The 24,616-nt window shown below is 41.3% G+C and overlaps 1 protein-coding gene across 3 annotated transcripts in view; it reads left to right on the top strand.

The window, feature by feature from the left end:
• Window positions 1–8,630: 8,630 nt before the first annotated feature.
• Window positions 8,631–24,616, top strand: part of LOC132402877 (proteasome activator complex subunit 4-like) — a 130,775-nt gene continuing 114,789 nt past the window's right edge. For 2 of the 3 annotated variants that reach the window (XM_059985925.1, XM_059985924.1), the window contains exons 1-2: window positions 8,632–9,056; window positions 23,436–23,576. In XM_059985925.1, the coding sequence (XP_059841908.1) occupies window positions 8,833–9,056; window positions 23,436–23,576 (365 nt within the window). In that variant the 5' untranslated portion in view covers window positions 8,632–8,832. Of the gene's footprint in view, window positions 9,057–23,435; window positions 23,577–24,616 lie in introns of all 3 variants that reach the window. The other variant, XR_009515117.1, reaches the window with a different exon arrangement.

Genomic DNA, 24,616 nt, shown 5'->3' with positions numbered 1-24,616 from the left:
TCATTGTCCATTCAAAAATCTGATGGTGGAGGGGAAGAAGCCGTTCTTGAAACGTTAAGTGTATGTTTCAGGCTCCTGTACTTCCTGACTGATGGTAAAGCGAGAAGAGAGCATGTTCTGGATGATGGGGGTCCTTAATAACACTGCCCCCTTTTGAGGCATCATCATTTGAAGGTGTCCTGGATGCTGGGTATACTGGTGCCCACGAGGGATGGGGCTAAATTTACAACTTTTTGCAGCTTTTTCCAATGCTGCGCAGTGGCCCCACCGTACCAGACGGTGATGCAACCATTCAGAATGCTCTCCACGGTGCATCTGCAAAAATCTGCAAGTGCCTTTGGTGTCATACCAATTCTTCTCAAACTCCTATAGCCACTGTCCTGACACATTTGTAACAGCATCAATATGCTGGGCCCAGTTTAGGTCCTCAGAGTTGTCAACATCCGAGATACTGAAACTGCTCACCCCTTCCACTGCTGATCCCTTGATGAGGACTGGTTTGTGTTCCCTAGACTTAACCTTCCTGAAGTCCACAAGCAATTCCTTGGTCTTATTGACATTGAATGCAAGATTGTTGTTATGACAGCACTCAACCAGCTGATCTATCTTGCCCCATCACTATCTGAAATTCTACCACAATAGTTGTATCGTCACAAATTTATAGATGGTGTTTGTGTTGTGTCTAGTCACACAATTGTGGGTATAGAGAGAGCAGAGCAGTGGGCTAAGCATGTAACCTTGAGGTGTGTCAGTGTTGATTGTCAGTGGGGAGGAGATATTATTTCCAAACCGCACAGACTGAGGTCTTTTGGTGGGGAAGTCAAGGATACAGTTGCAGTGGGAGGTACAGAGGCCCAGGGTTTGGAACTTTTTGATTAGAACTGAGGGTATGATGGTGTTGAACACTGATCTGCAGTTAATAAACAGCTGCCCGATGTAGGTATTACTGTTGTCCAAATGATCCAAGGCCAATTGGAGAGCCAGTGAGATTGCATCTGCTGTAGACCTGTTGTGGCAATAGCCAAACTATAGCAGATCCAGGTCCTTGCTTAGCCTGGGTTTCCCCTAGCCATGACCAATCTCTGAAAGCACTTCACCACAGTAGAAGTGAATGCTACATGGAGGCAGCTCACTCTGCTCTTCTTGGGCACTGGTATGATTGTATCCCTTTTGAAGCAGGTGAGTACCTCTGACTGCAGCAGTGTGAGACTGAAGGTGCCCTTGAACACTCCTGCCAGTTGGTTGGCACAGTTTTCAGAGCCCTACCAGGTACACAATCAGGGCATGATGCTTTGTGGGGGTTCAGCATCTTGAAAGATGTTTTGACATCCGCCTCCAAGACAGAGATCACAGGGCCATCGGATACTGCAGGGATTTGCACAGGTGTAATTTTATTCTCCCTTTCAAAGTCCACATAAAAGGCATTGAACTCATAGGTGAGTGAAGCATCACTACCATTCATTCAGGATATTAGGTTTCACTTTGTAGTAACTAACGGTCTAGAAACCCTGCCAGAGCTGACATGCAACTGATTCTCTCTGTAACCTCAATTGGAATTGTTTTTTGGCTGATGGCCTTTCATAGGTCGAACTTGGACTTCCTGTATAGTTCTTGAATGCCACAGATCTAGCCCCCAGCAAATGATGAATTCCTGGTTCATCCACAGCTTTTGATTTGGGATATCCAGTATATTTTCAAAGGCACACACTCATCCACACAGGATTTTGCGACAACTGTGGTGTATTCAAGTCAAGTCAAGTCAAATCACTTTTTATTGTCATTCTGATCAAACAGCTGGTACAGTACACAGTAAAAAAGAGACAATGTTTTTCAGGACCATGGAGCTACATGAAACAGTACAAAAACTACACTGAACTATGTAAAAACAACACAGATAAAACTACCCTAGGCTACAGACCTACCTAGGACTGCATGAAGTGCACAAAACAGTGCAGACATTACAATGAATAATATACAAGACAATAGGCACAGTAGAGGGGAGTAAATTGGTGTCAGTCCAGACTCATTCAGACTTGAAGGTGGATCACTGAATGTTCTCCAGTCCACTGATTCAAAACAGTCTTGTAAGTGCTTCTTCCACTTCTGTGACCATACTGTCTTTGTCCTCACCACTGGTATCGGGGTCTTTAGTTTCTGCCTATATGCTGTGAGCAGAAGTACAGCCAGGTGATCGGACTTTCCAAAGTGTGGGTGTGGGATGACATGGTAAGCATCCTTGATGGTTGTATAACAGTGATCAATCGTGTTGGCGCTCTGGTGATACTTAGGTGGTAGTTGTTAAGAAACTTCTTCAACCTGGCCTGATTGAATCCTTCCCAATAGAAGGTATCAGAATTTGCTGTTTTGTTTTTGGTGATTATGGAGCTTAGCTCCTCCAGTGCCTGCCTGACATTGGCCTGAGGTGGAATGTACACTGCTACCAGGATGATGACACAAAGTTCTCTCGGCAGATAAAAAAGACATCTGACCACTAGATATTCTAAGTCAAGTAAGAAAGACTGGAATGTCTGTGCACCATGATGAGTTAATTATAAAGCATTATCTGTCTCCTCTGCCTTTAAAAGTCTGCGCTGTCCTGCCTTTATGGTGAATGGTTAAGTCATTGAGCTGCAGTGCTGTGTAAAAAAAGTGGTGAATAGCCGTGTTTCTGTGAAGCAAAGTACATAAAGGTCCCTGATATTCCTGTAGTACAGCATTCTTACTTTGAGGTCTTCAGTTTTATTTTCCAGAGACTGTACATTTGCCCCAAAGTATGGAGGTTTAAAGTCTCTACGTTTCAATTCTACTTGCAACCCAACACAATTTCCTCTCTTCCTTTTTCTTAAAGGGAAGCTGCACTCACAAACTGAGTTTGCAGTGGATAGAAATTAAGAGAGACTAAACAAAGTAAAGTGTGGAGGTACCAGCTGAGAGGGCATCTTAGTCACTTATCATCATATGGAGGCAATGTAACTTGAAGATGAATGAGGAGAGAAGAGAGAAGCAATGTTGGAATATTGAGGTCGGAAACACTTCGTTTTTACTGGGAACCTGAAATAAAGGAGAATGCCAGAAGAACTTAGTTTTGATACATTCTGAAAGACTGGATGTCTGCAATTGTTGAACTGGTCTTCAGCCCTGAGGGCTCTAACTTGCCTAGACAGAAGATGATATTCTGTGCTTATGCTTGCAAGAAGAGGCCGAAAACACAGAGGTCAGAATGGGAGAGAAGTAGAGAATTAAAGTGGCAGCCACGGCGGGGTGTTCCATGGTGTTCTGCAAAACTGAAATCTAATCTGGGTTTGGTTTCTTTAACATTGGAGATGATTGTGAGCACTGAATGCAGTTAACAAAATTGCAAGTACAGAATAATTTAATCATTGTATTTTCTTGGAAGGAGGGTTTGGATCCCTAAGATAGTGAGTAGGGAAGATGTGGTAAGGCAAGTGTTTCATCTCCTATGGTTATATATGTAATGACTTGAGTAAAGGAGTTGGTGTTGTTTGAGACAGAAGAATGAACCTGGAAGGTTCAATCCCTTGAGAATCTCAGAGGAGGTATCTGGGGAAGCTGTGTCTAGTGGATACCGTTGAAGTTGTTGAAAATTACAGCTTGTAACTTTGGATGTGGAAGACGATGGAGTTTCTTTGTCTATAAATGCTGCTGGACCTGCTGAGCAATACCAATGTTCCCTCTAAGGCGTGCACGTGTGCACGCACATTTTTTCTATGAGCATTCAAAGAAATTTAAACTGCGCATAGAGTTTGTCATCCTCTACCTTGTTGGCATGTTAAATGTTAAACGGTTGTACATGATCACATCTTCCTTTCTGGTTTGTAATGCAGATGGGGTGTTGACAACATGGAGCTTGTGAAGATTTGTCTGCAGATTTTAGAACTGGCTTATTTACTATTTTTATTGAAGAAATTAGTGATTCACTGTGTCGAATTCCAAAGAAGGAAATGGCATGAAGCACAGAAGAACTGCTAGTTCATTTAAAGTGGAAGGACTTAATGAAACAGCAGAAACTGCTACACTGAAAGCTCATGAGGTCAGGAAATTGCAGCTACGAGAAATATTTTTGTACAATACAGAAGCTGTTGTTACCTTCAGGTATTGTTGCAATGTAAAAGTTGCTGGAAAATTTGTCAGTGGGAAGAAGTGGTCTGATATTTGGAAACTTGACTTTTTTAAAGCATCATTTAGCAAGCAAATCACATATGGACGATATGCAAAAGCTCCTGTGAGAAGATCCTTTATTATCTGCTACAGGCCTGCTACATATGTTTTGTGAGAGTGCAGATGGTCATGAGTAAAAATGATCAAACTCAGAGGAGACCAAAGTTCTTATTGATAGTACTTTATTTATTTTAAACAAAGAACAGCAAACTAGACGTAGTTTATTATCCTTAGAATACTGCCGGTTTACTTCTACTTAAAAATTCTGGGTGCACAGGTTATTGTCACAGGGTAAAAAAAATTGCACAGCACAGAATTTTTGCACACATTAGTGATTACAGATTGGAGGGTATGTTGCATATTAAGCAAAGCAATTTTCACAGAGCAACATCCTAAGTATCCAGGCTCTTATCAAACTCAACCAGCATTAGTGGGTGGGCCATATGTGTCCACGTGCCTGGGCTGCCCTGTTCTTGTGCAGATATGGTTAATATTTCCACAAATGATGAGGAACCAGACTCATCCTTTCACTTTCTAATGATGGTGGAGCCCTCCATGGAATGAGTATAAATGATAATGGTTGAATCACGATTGTAAAATGAGGCAGAAATAAAACACACACTGAAATAAAATTGTCATCTTATGTTGCTAAAAAGGGACTGTGGTTTGAGGATGGGTCCACTTTGAACTCTAGTTGATTGAAGTGTAAAGATTATAATCAGGTACTAAGATCATTGGGATGAACAAACGTTGTTAGCTGTTGCATATGCATTGTTTACTCTTCAATATAAAAGTCAAATAGAATATTATCTCATTTTATAAAATGAATTAAGAGGTGGTTGAAAGAGGCATGAGACATTCAAGTGAGGAAAACTTGTCTATCCTCAAGATCTAACTCCAATAGTATGGCAAAGCCAAGACAGTTGTAGTAATGGAGGGCTGGCAAAACCTGTTGCATCATTTTCACAGGCAACCTCACCAAATCATGGAAAAATTTGTGGAATGCATTCAAGTTGTTTTTGTTCTCAATGAATCTGTCAAGGAAATTTTGCATATATTTTATCAGTGAGAGCAGTTGCATTTTTTATACATGAAGCAGCTAGGTTCTTGTCTGTATCACACAGAAGATACAGACTTGCCAGCCACATTCATTTATTTATTCTGCAAACCATTTTTCCACCATGTACATGCAACTACTTGGAATTATAGGAGTGAGATCAATCTCCTAAAATCTGAACTTACTCACGGGTATTGCCCTGTACATATTGTGAATACATTATTGGGTACAAAATTGTTGAAAAAAGCCTTTTTTCCAAATTTAAAGTTGATTTAACTGTCCTATGCATAAGTACATGTATGCATAGGTACAATGGAAAACTTACTTACAGCAGCATCACGGGTACATAGCATCACAGAAGCAGCATTCACAAAAAAACATAAATTAAACATACGTTTTACAAGAAAGAACATTAGGTCAACAATCTCCATTGCATTGCAAAGCAATCATGGTGTTGCTAAGCTATACTGTTTCGGGTTTTGCCTTTTAGTTGAACAACTGAGTATTTAAACGAAAATCCTTGAAGCTGCTGGTTGTGGGACAAAGTGTCTGTACCTCCTGCCTGAGGGTAGCTACAAGAAGACAGCTTGGTTCAGATGGTGGCGATCTTTGATGATGGATGTAGCCTCCTTGAGGCAGTATCTCCTGAAGATACCACCAATGGAGGGAGGGATGAGCCCATCATGTATTCCGCAGAGTCCGAATACATGGGGTGCTCCTTATAGTGTTACGAAGGTGAAGCAACTCTGAAGGGCCGAAGGGTACAAAGTCACCCACTCCTTTTTGAGAATCGCAAGATCGCTATTATTTTGGGTCTGAGACCCAGGAAAAGAGAGAGAGGGACACACAGAATACACAACCAGGTGGAATGTGTCCTGACACAAGTGGAACGGAACCACTGATTACTGCCATTGTCTCTTGGAGAAGGAATTGTGTATTGAGTATTGTACTATTCATTGAAACCCCTCTTGGGACAACCAGAGTGGTCTGGTTGAGGGATTGTATCATCCCAACCTGATTGACATCTGAGATCCCGTGAGTAAGGATAAAAGAGGGTCTGGGGAACACCCCTTTAGACGCACCAGGAGAAACGCTAAAGTTCCAGGGACAGCGTTTTATAGCAAAAGCTGGTGAGAACTCATGTGCGTCCTCCCTTGCCTGGGTGGCGGGCTCATCATGGAAGAACGGTTTAGCTAAAGGAGAGGCCACAATTGAACGGTCACGACAACGAGACACCTGACGGATCGAAATCATGAAGGAAGGTTGGCAAAACCCGTAGCAGTAAATGTTCCCATTCCCTTTCTCTCTCTCTCTCTCTCTCTCTCCAACAATTGCAACACAGCGACAACCAAAAGGGCGGCAGCCTGTGTGAACTGCAGCGAACTTTATATTTTCATTGGACAATTCATTATCCCCTAGACAACAATACAGCTTATTTCTTATTGATTACTATTATACCCGCACTTTTAGGTTTAGTATTGATGACATATATTATCTGTATGGTTGCATAGATATTATTTTTGTGTATTTTTACTAATACTGTTAAAAATAGTATCATCAGACTTCAACGGACGTTTCTATCTTTGCTGGTAAGTCACCCAGTTACGGGGTTCGTAACAATAGCTTGTCACATTTCCTGTGCACATGAATTGATGTACCAGATCACGACACAACCAGTCATGATACTTTCAATAGTACATCTGTAAAAGTTTGTTAGTGTTTGGTGACAAGCTGAACCTCCTAAGAAAGGAAAGACACTGGTGTGCTTTCCTTACGATTGCATTTATACGCTGGACTCAGGGCATATCATCCAATATGTTATCATCTCAGAAATTAAACCTGGTGCCTCTCTCAGTTGCTGATCCCCAAATGTAGACTGGCATATCTTTGGCTTCCCTCTCCTTGCTGAAATCAATTAGCTCTTTAGTTTTGCTCACTTTGAACGAGAGGCTATCTTTGTCCTATTTCGGTCAGGTAACTTGGCTCATTGCCACCTGCGATTTGTCCACCAACAAAAGTTAAAGCAGTGAATCTGACAATGGCATAGGAGCTATGCTTAGCACACTACACCTCTCTCTTTCCCCTTCCCTCTCGACAGCATTCATTTCAAGAGAACTATAACATAAAAGCAAGGATGTAATGCTTTGGTCACACTGCACTTTGAGTATTGAGCAGTTTTGGGCTCATTATCTAAGAAAGGATGTGCTGGTATTGGAGAGATTCTAGAGGAGGTTCATGAGAATGATTCTGAGAATGAAAGGGTTAACATATGAGGAGCATTTGATTGTTGTCTGTAATCAGGAATTTAGATGGAGAGGGGAATCTCATGGAAAAGTATTGAATATTGAAAGGCTTGAATAGAGTGGACATCAAGAGGATGTTTCATAAGTGGGAGAGTTGAGAAGAAGACAGCATAGCCTCAGAATACAAGAACATCGCTTTAAAAAAGAGGTAAGGAGGGATTTCTTTAGTAAGAGGTTGATAAATCCGTGGAACTCATTGCAACAGATGGCTGTGAAGGACAAGTTATTCGGTTTATTTAAAGCAGAGATTGATAAGGTCCTTTATTAGTCAGGGTGTCAAATGTGATTAGAAGGCAGGAGAATGGGGTGGAGAGGGATAATAAATCAGCCAGGATGGAATGGCCTAATTTTGCTATGTGTTATGGTTTTAAGATTACCCTCCTTCCTCCCCTAATTGGATGAATCCCAACTCACCCTGAATCCCCTTCAGTCTCCTTTTTGTTGAAACACTACTCCTTTTTCTTCCCCTGGACCTTCCCTTCTTCACCCTCAAATTTCTCCTTCGTCCTCTCCTCCTGAATTATTTCTCTTCCGCCATAGGTAACCACCTTCCATCCCGTCTGAAACCTCCCACTCTTTCTCTCCTGTCTAAAACCTTCTCCCTCCTACCTCATTCAGCTCACTGCTGAAAATCCTGAAAATTCCTCTCCCTTCTGAGAATTTTCCCTCCCCACATTACCTTCCCCTGAATCCCGTATTCGCAATTCACATCTTTGTCACACCCTTTTCAAATTATCTCTCAATTATCTTCTCCTCTCATTCTTCCAAGCATGTTTCCCAGGTTCTCCCCCTCCCCGCCCTCTCTACCCCAATTCCCAACCTTTCCTCTCATCATGCATTTTCCAATTCTCAATCTTTCTCCCACTCTCCCCAATCCCCAAATCACAGCCACCACTGTCCAAATTTCAACCATTTCCATCCTCCTCCACCAGCTCCCCATAATGCAAACCTCAACACCAGCGCCACCACAAGGGTCACAATCCTCTACCCCATCCATATCCCCACCCCCACTCCCTTTACCTCTGCACCCTTCTCCTATTTACTTCTTAGGTCCGACCCTCCCCGTTGTCTCTCATTTGCCCGAAACCTCTGGTCTTTAATTCTCCGGCCCGGCCCGCCCCGCCTGTGGATCGGAGACAGGAAGTGAGTCAGAGGCAGTGCGGTACTCGGTAGTGGTGATCTGTCGCTCGCACCCTAGTTTCACAGTTGCCCGTCTCGGCCTCTCCGATAAGTGTGGAGTGGTCCGCCAGTCAGACGCGTTTCAGTTGTCATTCGGGAGACCGAGAGCTCGACATGCCCGGCGAGAAAGAGGACAGCGAATGGCGGCGGCGGAGGGAGGAAGAGCTGGGCTTCAGGCCGCAGAAGGAGATCCTCTACAACCAGCTGCTGCCCTACTCGCAGCACTTGGACCGCGAGTCGGCGTTTATCTTGGGACAGATCAAGGCCAACCTGGGTCGGGCCGTGCAGCTACGGGAGCTGTGGCCAGGGGTTTTATTCTGGACCAGAAAACTTTCAACGTGAGTGAGCGTGGAAGTAGCTCGCTGCTGGGCTTCACGGTGTAATCGTGTCGGTGTTAGTGGGATCCAGCCGTAATATCTTTTTAACACAGCGTATTTTTGCGGCGCCGATTGCCATGAAAGCTTTAGGCCCTAACGGACTCCTCTCCCTCCTCTCTCTAGGGCCCGCAAAAGGACAAATCAATTGTTAGTGAAAAACATTAAAATAGAATCCACGGGAAGCCAACGTGGCTCACTGTTGCCATGAAGATAGGCAACAGTGCTTAGGGACGAAAAACAAAGAATTTGTAATAAGTTATTTTGGCTGACCTTTTCTCTGGTTAAACCATTTAGCTGCCCTGTGCTTGGAGCGCAATTGACTATGACAGGTCACACTGCTGGTTGACAGAAGGTGTACTAAAAGTGCTCAGGCGAAACAGATATTTGGAGCACGGTTCCGACCTGAGCTTCAAAGTAAATCCATAATTTGGTTTATTTCTTTCCTTATTTGTCCCAACTGTTGAAGTAGGTTTTGTGACCACCATAATCGGAAGTTTCAGTCCTGGTGCTTAGTCATGATTAGAGCTACTGTAAAATAAAAAAAAAGTGATCGGATTCGTTACTTGTGTGATGCGTAGGTGAAAATATTACTGGTGGGAATTTTCTTATTCTCAAGACCGTTTCAAAAAATTATTATGGAAATAAACTATATGAGCAATCTGCCTTTTTGCTCGCCAGAGGATCGAATTTTGTGGGGTTGTTTTCATGAAAAGAGAGGATATTCAAGAAATAAGGCGCCCTTTGAAGATGTTAGGCCAACATACTTGATGTAGAGAAAGTTTAATCTGTGTCTGCCAGGTACTCAGCTGGAGACACAAACGCTGGGGAACTTTTTGTGCTTACATGGACAACATGTTTTATTCCTTTCATGTAGGCACCAAAGGAATCCGTTCCACAACAGGAACTAATGATTGATTATAATGTTGTTTTTGGTTGGATGTATGCAAAACATGGGCCAAATAATTTACAACATTGGCAAAAAATTTCTTCTTTTTCTACAATACAACTCATTTACTGTGCATGTGGATATGTTGGATTAATATAGATAGTTACAATGGATGACATGGGCATGATGGAATGAGATGCCTATTTCTTTGTTGTATGACTCCAGCACTAAGCTTTTATACAAATGGTTTGGATTGAAGCAGGAGCAAATAATCATTGGCGGTTTGTGCAGGCCTCTTGATGGTTTACTTGGATTTCTGTGGAAATATTTTTGTTCAATTTATAGTTTTGTTGTAAATTACATAATAAATACTCTGAAGCTTTTGGGTCAGAATTAAGCACAGCTATGAACAATATTATCAATGTAGATGACAGGATGTTTCCTTTTGCTAAAATGGATCTTGCCATTTATTTACACACACTAATACAGGAAGGTTTTCAACAGCAAACATTAATCAAGGTAGTTATTTATTAGCAGTTGGTGCATTGTGATGTCACTGTCATTTGTGATATCAGGTTGGTGGAAATAAAGATGGTTTTCACATTTCTTTATCTGCAAGTTTGGTTACATGGGAAAAATCTTCAACTATGTTTCATATTGTGTTTTTTTTACATTGTGATAGTTTCTCCAGATTCATACTGCTTTTAAGATGAAGCATGTCTCTAGTATCCAATGTATGAAAACTTTTGAGCTTTGTCCCAGTTTTGCATGCCTTAAATTGTTAGGTTAATCAAAAATATGCTTGTTGACCTTCACTATATTTGTAACCGGACTCTACAAGTAGGTTCCCTGCGTTGTACCTTTCTCATGACTTTGCCCTAAGCATACCACTCTGAAATTCCTTTTCTAAATTCTGCCTATCCTAACTCCTTTTAGACTAATGTTAAAAATCCAATTTTATAATCAAATGATTTGTTGTTGTTTTTAAAAACTAGACATATGTAGAGAATCAGCAGATTTTCTTAATAGACAATAGGTGCAGAAGTAGACCATTCAGCCCTTCGATCCTGCGCCACCATTTTGAGATCATGGCTGATCATCTACTATCAATACCCGGTTCCTGCCTTGTCCCCATATCCCTTGATTCCCCTATCCATAAGATACCTATCTAGCTCCTTCTTGAAAGCATCCAGAGAATTGGCCTCCACTACCTTCCGTGGCAGTGCATTCTAGACCCCCACAACTCTCTGGGAGAAGTTTTTCCTTAACTCTGTCCTAAATGACCTACCCCTTATTCTCAAACCATGCCCTCTGGTACTGGACTCTCCCAGCATCTGGAACATATTTCCTGCCTCTATCTTGTCCAATCCCTTAATAATCTTATATGTTTCAATCAGATCCCCTCTCAATCTCCTTAATTCCAGTGTGTACAAGCCCAGTCTCTCTAACCTCTCTGCGTAAAACTGTCCAGACATCCCAGGAATTAACCTCATGAATCTATGCTGCACTTCCTCTACAGCCAGGATGTCCTTCCTTAACCCTGGAAACCAAAACTGTACACAATACTCCAGGTGTGGTCTCCCCAGGGCTCTGTACAAATGCAAGAGGATTTCCTTGCTCTTGTACTCAATTCCCTTTGTAATAAAGGCCAACATTCTATTAGCCTTCTTCACTGCCTGCTGCACTTGCTCATTCACCTTCAGTGACTGATGAACAAGGACTAATGCATTTCCCCCTCCCCCCCACCACTACTTTCAAATCTCTTATTATCTTTCCTTTCGGTTAGTCCTGACGAAGGGTCTCGGCCTGAAACGTCGACAGCGCTTCTCCCTATCGATGATGCTTGGCCTGCTGTGTTCTACCAGCATTTTGTGTGTGTTGTTGAAAGAATTTTGGCAGAGTCTTCCTCAGTGATGACCTCAGAAGTCATTTGTAGTTCTGTCTTTAATCCCTTGACAATTTTGTGAATGTGAAAAATTAATTTTGGGTATTGATCTTAGGACTCCAGTGCTAATAATAGACAAATAGCATACTAGATCATGCTTGCTAGTGTGTATGTTTTGAAATATGTTCCATCAAGTGACCATGAACTTGTGTTGCAATGTGTTTCCACATACTAAGCACATTGTGCGTTTCTGTGTATGGGGGAAATCAATTCTCTTTGGTGATGTGAGCTTCGAAAGCGCAAAATGAGGGTATTTGTCTCACTCAGCATGTACCAACTCTTTCAAAGAATTGCCCAGTTTCATTCCATTGTTCATGCCCCATATCATTATACAGTAAATGTTTTCCTTTCAGAGAATTGTTTTTGTATTCTTTTGATTCTGTTAACTAATCCTGTGAGAGGTGTATGTTAACATGCAACAGATAGCAATGTGTTTGAGCTGGGCAGTAGAAGGCTGGGTTTATTAATAGACTTGGGAGAAAGAGAGATGAATCCCATGCAGTAAAATTCTGGTGCAGGCTATATTTGAATAGAAGATGTTAATGATAGAGCTAATTCAAAACTACATTTAATATATAAATGCTTTCATCATTTATTTTACAGATATAGTTGGAAATAAGAATGGAGTAACATAAATTATAACAGATGTACACTTCGACCCCTTGAGCCTACTTGGCTGATGATCAAGCTCAATATCATTTTACTGCTCTGTCCCAAATTTCCTTGATAACTTTGATATTCTTAAGCCTATCAATCTGCTTTCAATTCTGTTAGTGTCTGAATCTCCACAGCTCCCTGTGGTAGAGAATTATCAACTGTCAAAATGATTTGTCAGTCTAGAAATATGTCCTCCCATTATCTGGAAATACAGTTCTAGATTTAGTGGAAGTAATTAACTATAAATTATTTTGCATGTCTTGATATGGTCACCTCACATTCCTCGAGGCTCTAGGGTGCACTCAGCCATTCCAAATATGACAGGCAAGTCATCCATTTTCCTGCTTTAACTCTTGGCCTAAAAGCACTTTTTAGTAATAAAATCAGAATTGTACGTAATGCTTCAATTATGGACTCATCAAAGTCCTTTATAATTGCTGTAAAATATGTTTACTTTTGTTAAAAAGCAATAATTTGTAAGTGCTGATTGATTTATTAAACTATTAAGCTTTGAGCCCACTGGTTTAGCATTAACTTGCCAAAATTCTCTCATTATTTGATCCTTGTACATGGTGTCACATATTTTAATAAATAACAATATTAGACCAGACGACATAGTAGAATTAGACCATTCGGCCCATTGAGTTTTCTCTGCCATTTCATCATGGCTGATTTATTATTGCTCTCAACCTTGTTTTCCTGCCTTCTCCCTGTAACCTTTGACGCCTTGATTGATCAAGAACCTGTCAACCTCTGTCTTAAATATACCCAAACACTTGGCCTGCGCAGCTGTCTGTGGCAACGAATTCCACAGCTTCACCTCCCTTTTGCTGAAGAAATTTTTCTCTCATCTCTGTTCTGAATGGATATCCCTCTATTCTGAGGCTGCGCTCTCTGGTCCTTGACTCTCCCACCAAAGAAAACATGCTCTCCAAAGCCAATACGTATTTTCATAGATTAAGGGCCCAAAACTGCTCACAATACTCCAATTGCAGTCTGACCAATGCCTTATAAAGCATTGCATCCTTGCTTTTGTATTCTATTCCTCTCAAAATGAATACTAACATTGCATTTGGCTTCCTTACCACTGACTCAATCTGCAAATTAACTTTTAGGGAATCCTGCATGAGCACTCCCCTGTCGCTTTGCATTTTGGAATTTTGAATTTTCTCCCCATTTAGAAAATAGTCTATGCCTTTATTCCTTCTACCAAAGTGAATGACCGTGCACTTCACTACAATATATTCCATCTACCACTTTGCTTATAAGACATAGGAGCAGAATTAGGCCCCTTGGCTTACTGAGTCTCTTCTGCCATTAAATCATGGTTGATCCTTGTTTCACTCCTCAGCCCTACTCCTTGGCCTTCTCCCTGTAACCTTTTGATGCTGCGTCTGATCAAGAAGCTATCAAGTTCTGCCTTAAAAACACTCAAATGACCTGGGCTCCATAGCTGCCTGTGATAATAAATTCCACAAATTGCCACCATCTGGCAAAAGAAATTTCTCCACATCTCTGTTTGAAATGGACACCCCTCTATACGGAGGCTGTGCTCTCTTGTCCTAGACTGCCCCACCATCAGAAACATCCGTTCCACATCTACTCTGTCCAGGCCTTTCAACATTTGAAAGGTTTCATTGAGATCCATCCTTCTAAATTCCAGTGAATACAGATGCAGAGCTGTCAAATATTCCTCGAATGATAATCCTTTCAATCCCGGAATCATTCTTGTGAACCTGCTCTGAACCTTCTCCAATGCCAACACACCTTTCCTTAGATGATGAGCCCAAAACTGTTCCCAATACTCAAGGTGAACCTGACCAGTGCCTTATAAAGCCTCAGCATCACATTCCTACTCATGTATTCTAAACCTCCTGAAATGAATGCTAACATGGCATTTGTCCTCCTCACCACTGACCACACCTTCAAGTTAACCTTTAGGTGTTCTGCACAAGGACTCCCAAGTCCCTTTGCATCTCAAATTTTTGGATTTTCTCCCTGTTCATAAAATAGTCTGCACATTTATTTCTACTACCAAAGTGCATGACCATGCATTTTCTAACTTTGTATTTCATTTGCCACCCCCTTGCCCATTCTCCTAATCTGTCTAAGTCCTTCTGCAGCCTTCCTGTTTCCTCAGTGCTACCTGCTACTCCACCAATCTTGGTATCATCTGCAAACTTGGCAACAAAGCCATCTATTCCATAACGTAAATCATTGATATTCAGCATTAAAAGAAGCAGTCCCAGCACTAATCCCTGCAGAACACCACTTGTCACTGGTAGCCAACCAGAAAAGGCTCTTTTTATTCCCAGTTACCGTTTTCTACCAATCAGTCAATGCACTAGTCATGCCAGTAACTTTCCTGTAATAAACCGGCAGCTAACCAGAAAGCCCCCCTTTGTTCCCACTCTGTCTCCTGCCAGTCATGCAGGTAGCTTGCCTACAATACCTTGGGCTCCAATCTTGGTAAGTGGACTCATGTGTGGCACCTTGTCAAAGCTCTTCTGGAAATTTAATTAAGCAACATCTACAGACTATCCTTTGTCTACCCTGCCTGTTATTTCCTCAAAGAATTCCAACAGATTTGTCAGGCAAGATATCCCCTGAGGAAGCCATGCTGACTTTGGCCTGTTTTGTCATCTATCCCAAAACCTCATCTTTAATAATGGACTCCAAAATCTTCCCAACCATTTAAGTCAGGCTAACTGGTCTATAATTTCCTTTCTTCTGCTTCCCTCCCTTCTTAAAGACTGGAGTAACATTTGTATTTTTCCATTCTCCTGAAACCATTACTAATGCTTCCATAATCTCTTCACCTGCCTCTTTTTGAACCTGGGGTGTAGTCCGCAAACATGAGGAAATCTGCAGTGCTGGAAATTCAAGCAACACAAAATGCTGGTGAAAGAGCTGGTAAGTTGATTGGCAAAAGGGATACACAGCTGGAGAAGGGAAAAGATCATGGGACAGGAGGCCTAGGGAGAAAGAGAGGTGGAGGGGAGCACCAGAGGGAGAAAAGCAGGCAGGACAAGTGCTACACCCACCCTCACACTTCCTCCCTCACCACCATTCAGGGCCCCAGACAGTCCTTCCAGGTGAGGCGACACTTCACCTGTGAGTTGGCTGTTGTGGTATACTGCGTCCGGTGTTCCCGGTGCGGCCTTTTATATATTGGTGAGACCCGACGCAGACTGAGAGACTGTTTCGCTGAACACCTGCACTCTGTCCGCCGGAGAAAACAGGATCTCCCAGTGACCACACATCCCATTCCCATTCTGATATGTCTATCCATGGCCTTCTCTCCTGTCAAGATGAAGCCACCCTCCGGTTGGAGGAACAACACGTTATATTCCGTCTGGGTAGTCTTAAACCTGATGGCATGAACATTGATTTCTCTAACTTATGTTAATGCCCCTCCTCCCCTTCTTACCCCATCCTTTATTTATCTATTTATTTATTCCCCCCCTTTTTTCTTTTCTCTCTCTGTCCCTCTCACAATCACTCCTTGCCTGTTCTTCATCTTCCTCTGGTGCTCCCCTCCCCCTTTTTTTCTCCCTAGGCTTCCTATCCCATGATCCTTTCCCTTCTCTGGCTGTGTACCCCTTTTGCCAATCACCTTTCCAACTCTTAGCTTCATCCCCCACTTTCAAATCTCTTCATATCTCTTCTTTCAGTTAGTCTTGACGAAGAGTCTCGGTCCGAAACGTAGATTGTACTTCTTCCTATAGAAGCTGTCTGGCCTGCTGTGTTCCACCAGCATTTTGTTGTGTTGCTGGGGTATAGTCCATCTGATCAAGATAATTTATTTACCTTAAGAATTTTCAGCCTGCAAGCATCTTACTCTTATTAATAGCAACTACATTCACTTCTGAACCCAACACTCTCAAATTTCTGCGTTCTGTTAGTGTCTTCCACAGTGAAGACTGATGCAAAATAGTTATTCGGTTTGTCCACCATTTCTTTGTCCCCTGTCGCTGTGTCATCTTCAAATTGTATGATATCCTCTCTCATCTCTTTGAATCTTTATATCTCAGTAAAATCTTATTCTCTCTTATTTGCTAGCTTACCTTAATAATTCATCTTTTCCCTCTTTATGGCTTTTTAGTTGCTGTTTATTGGTTATTAAAAGCTTCCCAATCCTCCACCTTTCCACAAATTTTGGCTATTTTATATGGCCTTTCTTTTGCTTTTATGCTGTTTTTTGACTTCCCATTTCAGCCATAGTTACCTCATTCTCCCTTTAGAAAAATACTTAATTTTTGGGATGTATCTTTCTACTTTCAAATTGCTCCCAGAAACTTCAGCTATTGCTGTTCTGCCATATTCCTGCTTATGCCCTATTTTAATCAACTTTGCCCAGCTTCTCTCTCATGCTTCTGCAGTTCCCTTACTCTGCTGTAATAGTGATATATTCGATTTTTTTTATCTCCTCTTCCTCAAATGTCAGGGTTTATGATCACTGAGTTCCTTTACCTTAAGCTTCTTATTAAAATCTGGGTCATTACTTAACACCCAATCCAGAATTGCCACTCCTGTAGTGGGCTCAACCACAAGCTGCTATAAAAAGCCATGTCGTAGGCATCTACAAATTTCCTTGCTTGGATTGAGTGCCAACCTGATTAATATTTTAGTTTACTTATTATTTAGTTAACAGTAGTTAATAAATTATAGCTGGGATTCTCTTCAATAAAATTAGTGATGAATTTCTATGTGTATAAATTTGGCAACTGATAGCACACACTACTCCCTGTTTAATGTCTCAATTTCTGTAACTTTCTTGTAATTTCCAAAGCATTGCAGATGGATAAAGGCCCTTTAGCCCCACAGAGTCCATGCTGACATTTGGAACTTATTTGATTATAATTAATTATAATTGATTATAATTATGATTATAATTCACTTGCATTTTTGACAGTTTGAACTTTACTCACATGTATCACACGTGATTTTGTGATGAGCTTGTGTCTGAAATTGTTTTAAAACTTTTTTTGCTGCCATTATCAATCGAAAACAATAACTCTTTCTTTCTGCACAAATGTTTGCTGACCTGCTGAGCACTTATAATTTGCTTTTCAGAATTCTATGGGTCCAGGGCATTTTGCTTTTGTAACTCCTGTCTTGGTTGACTGTTCATGCAATAGAACGATGCATTTAGCTTTATTAACTTGTTCCTAGTCATTTTGGTGCTTTCAGCCTATGGTATGAATATATAAAAAAAATTAGAGTTTGTTTGTAGAATCATAAAATAACTGCTTCCATGATTGAAGCATTTATTTCAGTGGCTGACAGTAGTTAGGTGCACAAAACTGTGAGTAATATCATTGTAGTTTAGCTAGTTATACATAGAACTTAGAAATTTACAGCACGTCACAGGCTCTTCGGCTCACAATGTTGTGCTGACCATGTAACATCAGAATCAGGTTTATTGTCACTGGCGTGTCGTGACATTTGTTAACTTAGCAGCAGCTCAATGCAATATGTAATATAGACGAAGGAAAATAAATACATCAATTACAGTATGCTGTACGTATATTGAATAGATTAAAACTCTTGCAAAAAACAGGAATAATATAAAAAAGTGAGGTAGTGTTCAGGGGTTCAATGTCCATTTAGGAATTGGATGGCAGGGGGAAAGAAGCTGTTTCTGAATCACTGAGTGTGTGCCTTCAGGCTTCTGTACCTCTTACCTGATGGTAACAGTGAGAAAAGGGCTTGCCCTGTGTGCTGTGAATCCTTAATAATGGATGCTGCCTTTCTGAGACACTGTTCCTTGAAGATGTCCTGGGTATTTTGTAGGCTAGTAACCAAGATGGAGCCAACCCTCTGCAGCTTCAGTGCTGTGCAGTAGCAGTAGACAGTGATGCAGCCTGTCAGAATGTTCTCCATGGTATATCTATAGAAGTTTTTGAGTGTATTTGTTGACATACCAAATCTCTTCAAACTCCTAATGAAGTATAGTCGCTGTCTTGCCTTCTTTATAGCTGCATCAATATATTGAGACCAGGTTAGGTCCTCAGAGATTTTGACACCCAGGAACTTGAAACTGCCCGTACTCTCCACTTCTAATCCCTCTGAGGATTGGTATGTTCCCTTGTCTTACACTTCCTGAAGTCCACAATCAGCTCTTTTGTCTTACTGACATTGGGTGCAAGGTTGTTGCTGTGACACCACTGCACTGGTTGGCGTATCTTGCTCCTGTTCGCCCTCTCGTCTCCATCTAAGATCCTACTGAAGATGGTTGTATCATCAGCATGGTATTTGATGGTATTTGTGCTATGTCTAGTCACAGAGTCATGGGTATAGCGAGAGTAGAGCAGTGGGCTAAGCACACACCCTGAGGTGTACCAATGTTGATTGTCAGTGAGGAGAAGATATTATCACCAATGTGCAAAGATTGTGGTCTTCCAGTTAGGAAGTCGAGGATCCAATTGCAGAAGGAAGTACAGAGGCCCAGACCTTGTAACTTCTCAATCAGAATTGTGGGAATGATGGTGTTATGCGGAGCTGTAGTCGATGAACAGCATCCTGACATAGGTGTTTGTATTGTCCAGATGGTTTAAGGCCGTGTGAAGAGCCATTGAGATTGCATCTGCCGTTGACCAATTGCGGCGATGGGAAAATTACAATGGGTTTCGGTCGTTGCTGAGGCAGGAGTTAGTACTCTAGATACTGCCTAGAATTTCCCTAGCGCATTGCCCTCTATTTTTCTAAGCTCCATGTACCTATCTAAGAGGCTTTTAAAAGAATCCATTGTATCCTCTTCCACCACCTCCATTGGCAGTGCATTCTATGTACCCACTACTCTCTGTGTGAAAACTTACCCCTGCCGTCCTTTCAGTGCCTATTACCAAGCACCTTAAAGCTATGCCCCCTCGTGTTAGTTCATGGAGTTAAGCAACATAGAAACAGGCCCTTCTGCCAAACAATACCCTCCTGAGCTAGTCTTGTTTACCTAGCCTGTAAACTAAGGGTTCTCAGCCTGGGGTCCATAGACCCCTCAAATAATGGTAAGGCTCCAAGGCACAGTTGGGAAACTCTGCTCTAAACCGTTCCTATCTATGAACCTACTCAAATGTCTTTTAAATATTGTAATAGTTCGCACCTCTACTATCTCCTCTGGGAGCTCATTCCAAATTCTCACCACCCTTCATGTGGAAAATCTTGCCTATCAGATCACTTCTAAATCTTTCCGCTTTCGTAAATGTATTTCTTCTAATTTTAGACTACCCTACCCTGGGAAAAATATAATGATCATCCACTTTATATGAGACCCTTGTGATTTTCTAAACCTCTGAGGCCATCCCTTGGCTTCCTTCATTCAGTCCAAGCCAATCCTGTCTCACTTAGGTATTCAGTCCCAGCAATGTTTTTGTGAATTTTTTTCACCCTCTGTAGCGTAATCACATCTTTCCTATAGTGTGACAACTAGAACTGTACACAATACTCTTAAGCACTATAGAACACATAACAGTACAGACCCTTTGGCCCATGATGATGTATGCTATCTCATATCAGCCATTACTACCCTGGTGGAAAGTCTCTGGGTCTCCATTCACCTATGGCTCCTATTGCCTTAAATACCTCTATCAGGTCTGTTGGGGTCAGTTCCTGTGCTACCATTCAGAGCCCCAAACAGTCCTTCCAGGTGAGGCACCACTTCACCTGTGAGTCTATTGAGGTCACCTACTATATCAGGTGTCCCTGGTGTGGCTTTCTGTATATTGGTGAGACCTGATTGTAGGTTTGGAGACTGCTTTGCCGAGCACCTATGCATTGTCCACTAGAAAAAGCAGGACCTCCTGGTGGCTGCCCATTTTAATTCCACTTCACATTCTCCTTCTGACATGTCATTCCATGGCCTCTACTGTTCCATGGCAACCCCTTACATTCCGTTTGGATAGCCTCCAACCTGATGGTATGTACACAGATTTCTCAAACTTTTGGTATTGCTCTCCCCCTCCCCCCCCCCACCATTCCCCATTCCCATTTCCCCCTCTCACCTTTATCTCCTTACCTGCACATCACCTCCTTTTGGTGGTGCTCCTCCTTCTCTGTGCCATGGCCTTCTGTCATTTCATCAGGTTCCCTCTTCTCAAGCACTTTATCCCTTCCACCAATTAATTTCCAAGATCTTTACTTCACCCCACCCCCCATTTCAGCTATCACCATGTGTTTCTTTCTCCCCTCTGTCCACCTCTTTTTTTTCCTCCTTGTCTCCTTTACTCATCTTTCTTTCTCCAGTCTTGATGAAGGGTCTTGGCCCGAATCATCAACTTTACTTTTTTCCAGCGTTTTGTGGTTGTTGCTTGGATTTCCAGCATCGCATCTGCAGATTTTCTCATGGTTCCTGTCATTCTCCTTTGCTGCAAAGAGGAAAGCTCTAGTTCGCTCACCCTTTCTCATAAGGCATGTTCTCTAATCCAGGCAGCATCCTGGTAAATCTCTTCTGCACCTTCTCTAAAGCTTCCACATCCTTCCTATACTGAGGGGACCAGAACTGAATGCAGTACTGCAAGTGTGGTTTAACCTGGGTTTTATAGAGCTGCAACATTACCTTGAGGCTTCTTAAATGGACACCTATTCATCTGAAGCTATGTTCTTTACGACTTCAGATACCTAGTAAGTTGATGGATACTCTTAATCTCCACCCACCAGTGTCAGTCCTCCCCAGAATCTTTTGTTTCAATAAGATTGCTTTTTCATTTCTTTGTATTCCAATGAATATAGGTACATTCTTTGTTAATGTTTTCATCCCAGGAATTAACCAGTGGGTGAGACATTTCAAAACTTTTGCTGTCATGGGTTAAGAAGTAGATATCCATATACTATATGCGCTGTTCTTTTGTTATTTACCAGTCCTCTGTGTATGATTTTGTTTTCCTTCAATTGAGTTTCTTTTAATTACTTTAGAAATAAAATTTCCTCTTGAGAGGTTGGATGTATCTTCAGATAAGTTGGGTGTGAAATATTATACATGCCAAACCTAAAACTATGTAGAAATACTGAATTGATTTGTTTGCTGTCACTTAAAGTTACACTTAAAGTGCATTTGTCCTGTTGGTCTCAGTAAATGTTTTTGATCCATGTGTTGTCTTATGCTTTCTTTCCAATCTTTAAACATGTCCTTTATTTATTTCTCTCCCACATGTTAACCTAGTTTCTTCGGAAAGGCATCTATATTATTCCCTCATGTTCATTGTGGTATCTTGCTGTTAATTTCAATGTTGTTAATTGCACTCTGGTTAAATACATAAATAGCTAATGTTAGAAAGTAAATTTTTCTAGCTTTTAGAAATATCTGTTTTTGAATATCCTCTCTTTCTGGTCCAGCTCAAATGGGTTTGGTCAAAAAGGTTCAGTCACTTGGTATTCAAAATGAGGTAGTAAATTGGATTAGACTCTGGCTTTGTGGGAAAAGCCAGAGAGTGGTACCAGATAGTTGTCTCTCTGACTGGAGGCCTGTGACTAGTGGAGTGCCACAGGAATCGGGGATGGACCTGTTGCTATATTATATCATCTATATTAACGATCTGGATGATCATGTGGTAAATTGGATCATCAAATTTGTGGATGACACCAAGATTGAGGGTGTAATGGACTGCGAGGAAGACTATCAGAGGTTGCAGTGGGATCTGGACCAGTTGGAAAAGTGGCAGATGGAATTTAATGCAGGTAAGTGTGAGTGTTGCATTTTGGTCGGACCAGCCAGGGTAGGTGTTAGACAGTGAATGGTAGGGCACTGAAGAGTGCTATGGAATAAATGGATCTGGGATTGCAGGTCCATTATTCATTGAAAGTGGTGTCACAGGTGGACAGGGTTGTAAAGAAAGCTTTTGGCAGATTGGCCTTCATAAATCAAAGTATTTACTACAGAAGATGGAACATGTTGTTAAAGTTGTATAAATGTAGGTGAGGCCTAATTTGGAGTATTTAGTGCAGATTTGGTCACTCAACTACTTACAGGAAAGATACAAATAAGGATGAAAGTATGCAGAGAAAATTTACAAGCGTGTTGCCAGGACTGGAAGATATGAGTTTTAAGGAAAGATTGAACAGTTAGGGCTTTATTCCTTGGAACATAGAAGATTGAGAGGAGATTTGATAGAGGCATACAAAATTATGAAGGGTGTAGCTAGGGTAAATGCAAGCAGGCTTTTTCCACTGAGATTGGGTGAAACTAAAACTATAAGTCATGTGTTATGGGTGAAAAGTGAAAAGTTTAAGGGGAACACGAGGGGAAACTTCTTCAGTCAGAGGGTTGTTAGTGTTGAATGAGATGCCAGTGCAGGTGGAACGTGAGCTTGATTTCAGCATTTAAGAGAAGTTTGGATAAGTGCGTGGATGGTAGCACATGGAGGACTGTGGTCCCGGTCAGGTCGATGGGAGCAGGCAGTTGAAATGGTTCGGCATGAATAGATGGGCTGAGTGGCCCGTTTCTGCGCTGTACTTTTCTATGACTCTGTGTGCAAACCACCTTCCATGCTCTTAAAGACCTCTATCATAATCCAGTCACCCCCCAGTATCTCAACTCGCGTATCACTACATTATTTTGTGGTTTAGCAATGGCCTGATTTTTAAAATAATGTTCCTTGTCTTTAGTTTGCTTACATATCTCTCTCAAGCAGCCCTGATCCTTGAGGTTTTGTTTCTCTAACTTGGTCTTTTTGCACACCTCTGATTTTAAAAAATTTTATTTCAGCTTAATAAACTCGACCTCAAGTCATTTCTCTTATAGGTTGCTGCTACATTGTGTTCAAAAAATGTTCTGACTATAAGGTTTTGAATTACTTAAAATTTCCAGGAAACTGATAAAGTTTGATAATATGCATCTTATTTTTGTTTTGCTTTTCAGATATATCCGACTGTATGGGAGGAAGTTCAGCAAAGAAGATCATGTAATATTTGTTAAGTTGCTATATGAATTAGTTATCATGCCGGAACTTGAGATCAGCATGATGCAAGGATTCACTCGATTGTTAATAAATTTGCTCAAGTAAGTTCAGAGTAAATTCCTTTAAGATACATTGCAACCAGCTGTGACTAACCATGAGTAATTCTTAACTTTAAACTTCAAACTTGGTGTTTTAAAGAAGATTACCTTGAATATTATAAGTGCAATAATACGGTTAACTTTGAATCAGATTTATTTTATAAACAGACTTGGATGTAGGGAAAACATACTGTTTGAATTTAGACCATAAGACCACAAGACATATGAACAGAATTAGGCCTTGGGCCCATTGAATCTGCTCTGCCATTCCATCTTGACTGATTTATAATCCAACTCAACCCTAATCTCTTGCCTGATCCCTGTAATCTTTGCTGTCTTACTAATTTGAACCTATCAACCTTTGCTTTAAATATACCCAATGATTTGGCCTCAACAGCCATCAGTTGCAATGATTTCTTCAGATTTACCACACTCTGGCTATCATGTGTTTCCAAGTACCCTGAAACCTCATCCTTAATAATTGACTTCAATATGTTCCCTAACATCTTTCCTAGTCAGGCTAACTGGGCGATAGTTTCTTCTCTTTAGTCTCCCTTAATGAATGTAGTGACATTTCTGATTTTCCAATTCTCCGGAACCATTGCAGAATCTAGTGATTTTTGAAAGATCATTACTAATGCCTCCATAGACTCTTCAGCTAACTATTTCAATGACCTGGGGTATAGTCCATCTGGTCCAAGTGGCTCATCTGTCTTTCGAGCTTTCAGCTTTCCAAACACCACCTCCTTAGTGATAGCGACTGTGTTCACTTCTACACCCTGACACACCCAAATTTCTGCCATACTGGCTGGTGTCTTCCACACAATACTTACTAAGTTCGTCCCTCGTTTCTTCATCTCCACTACTACCTCTCCAGAGTCTTTTTCCATGGTATCCTCTTTGATATTATTGGCTAGCTTATCTTCATATTTCATCTTTTCTCTCCTTATTGCTTTTTAGTTGCCTTCTGTTGGTTTTTTAAAGCTTCCCAATCCCCTAACTTTCCACTAATTTTTGCTATTTTATTTGCCTGTTTTTTGTTT

The sequence above is a fragment of the Hypanus sabinus genome, chromosome 12 (assembly GCF_030144855.1).
Source record: "Hypanus sabinus isolate sHypSab1 chromosome 12, sHypSab1.hap1, whole genome shotgun sequence".
In the NCBI taxonomy this organism is placed as follows: Eukaryota; Metazoa; Chordata; class Chondrichthyes; order Myliobatiformes; family Dasyatidae; genus Hypanus; species Hypanus sabinus.
This window is presented reverse-complemented; position numbering and strand designations above follow the sequence as displayed.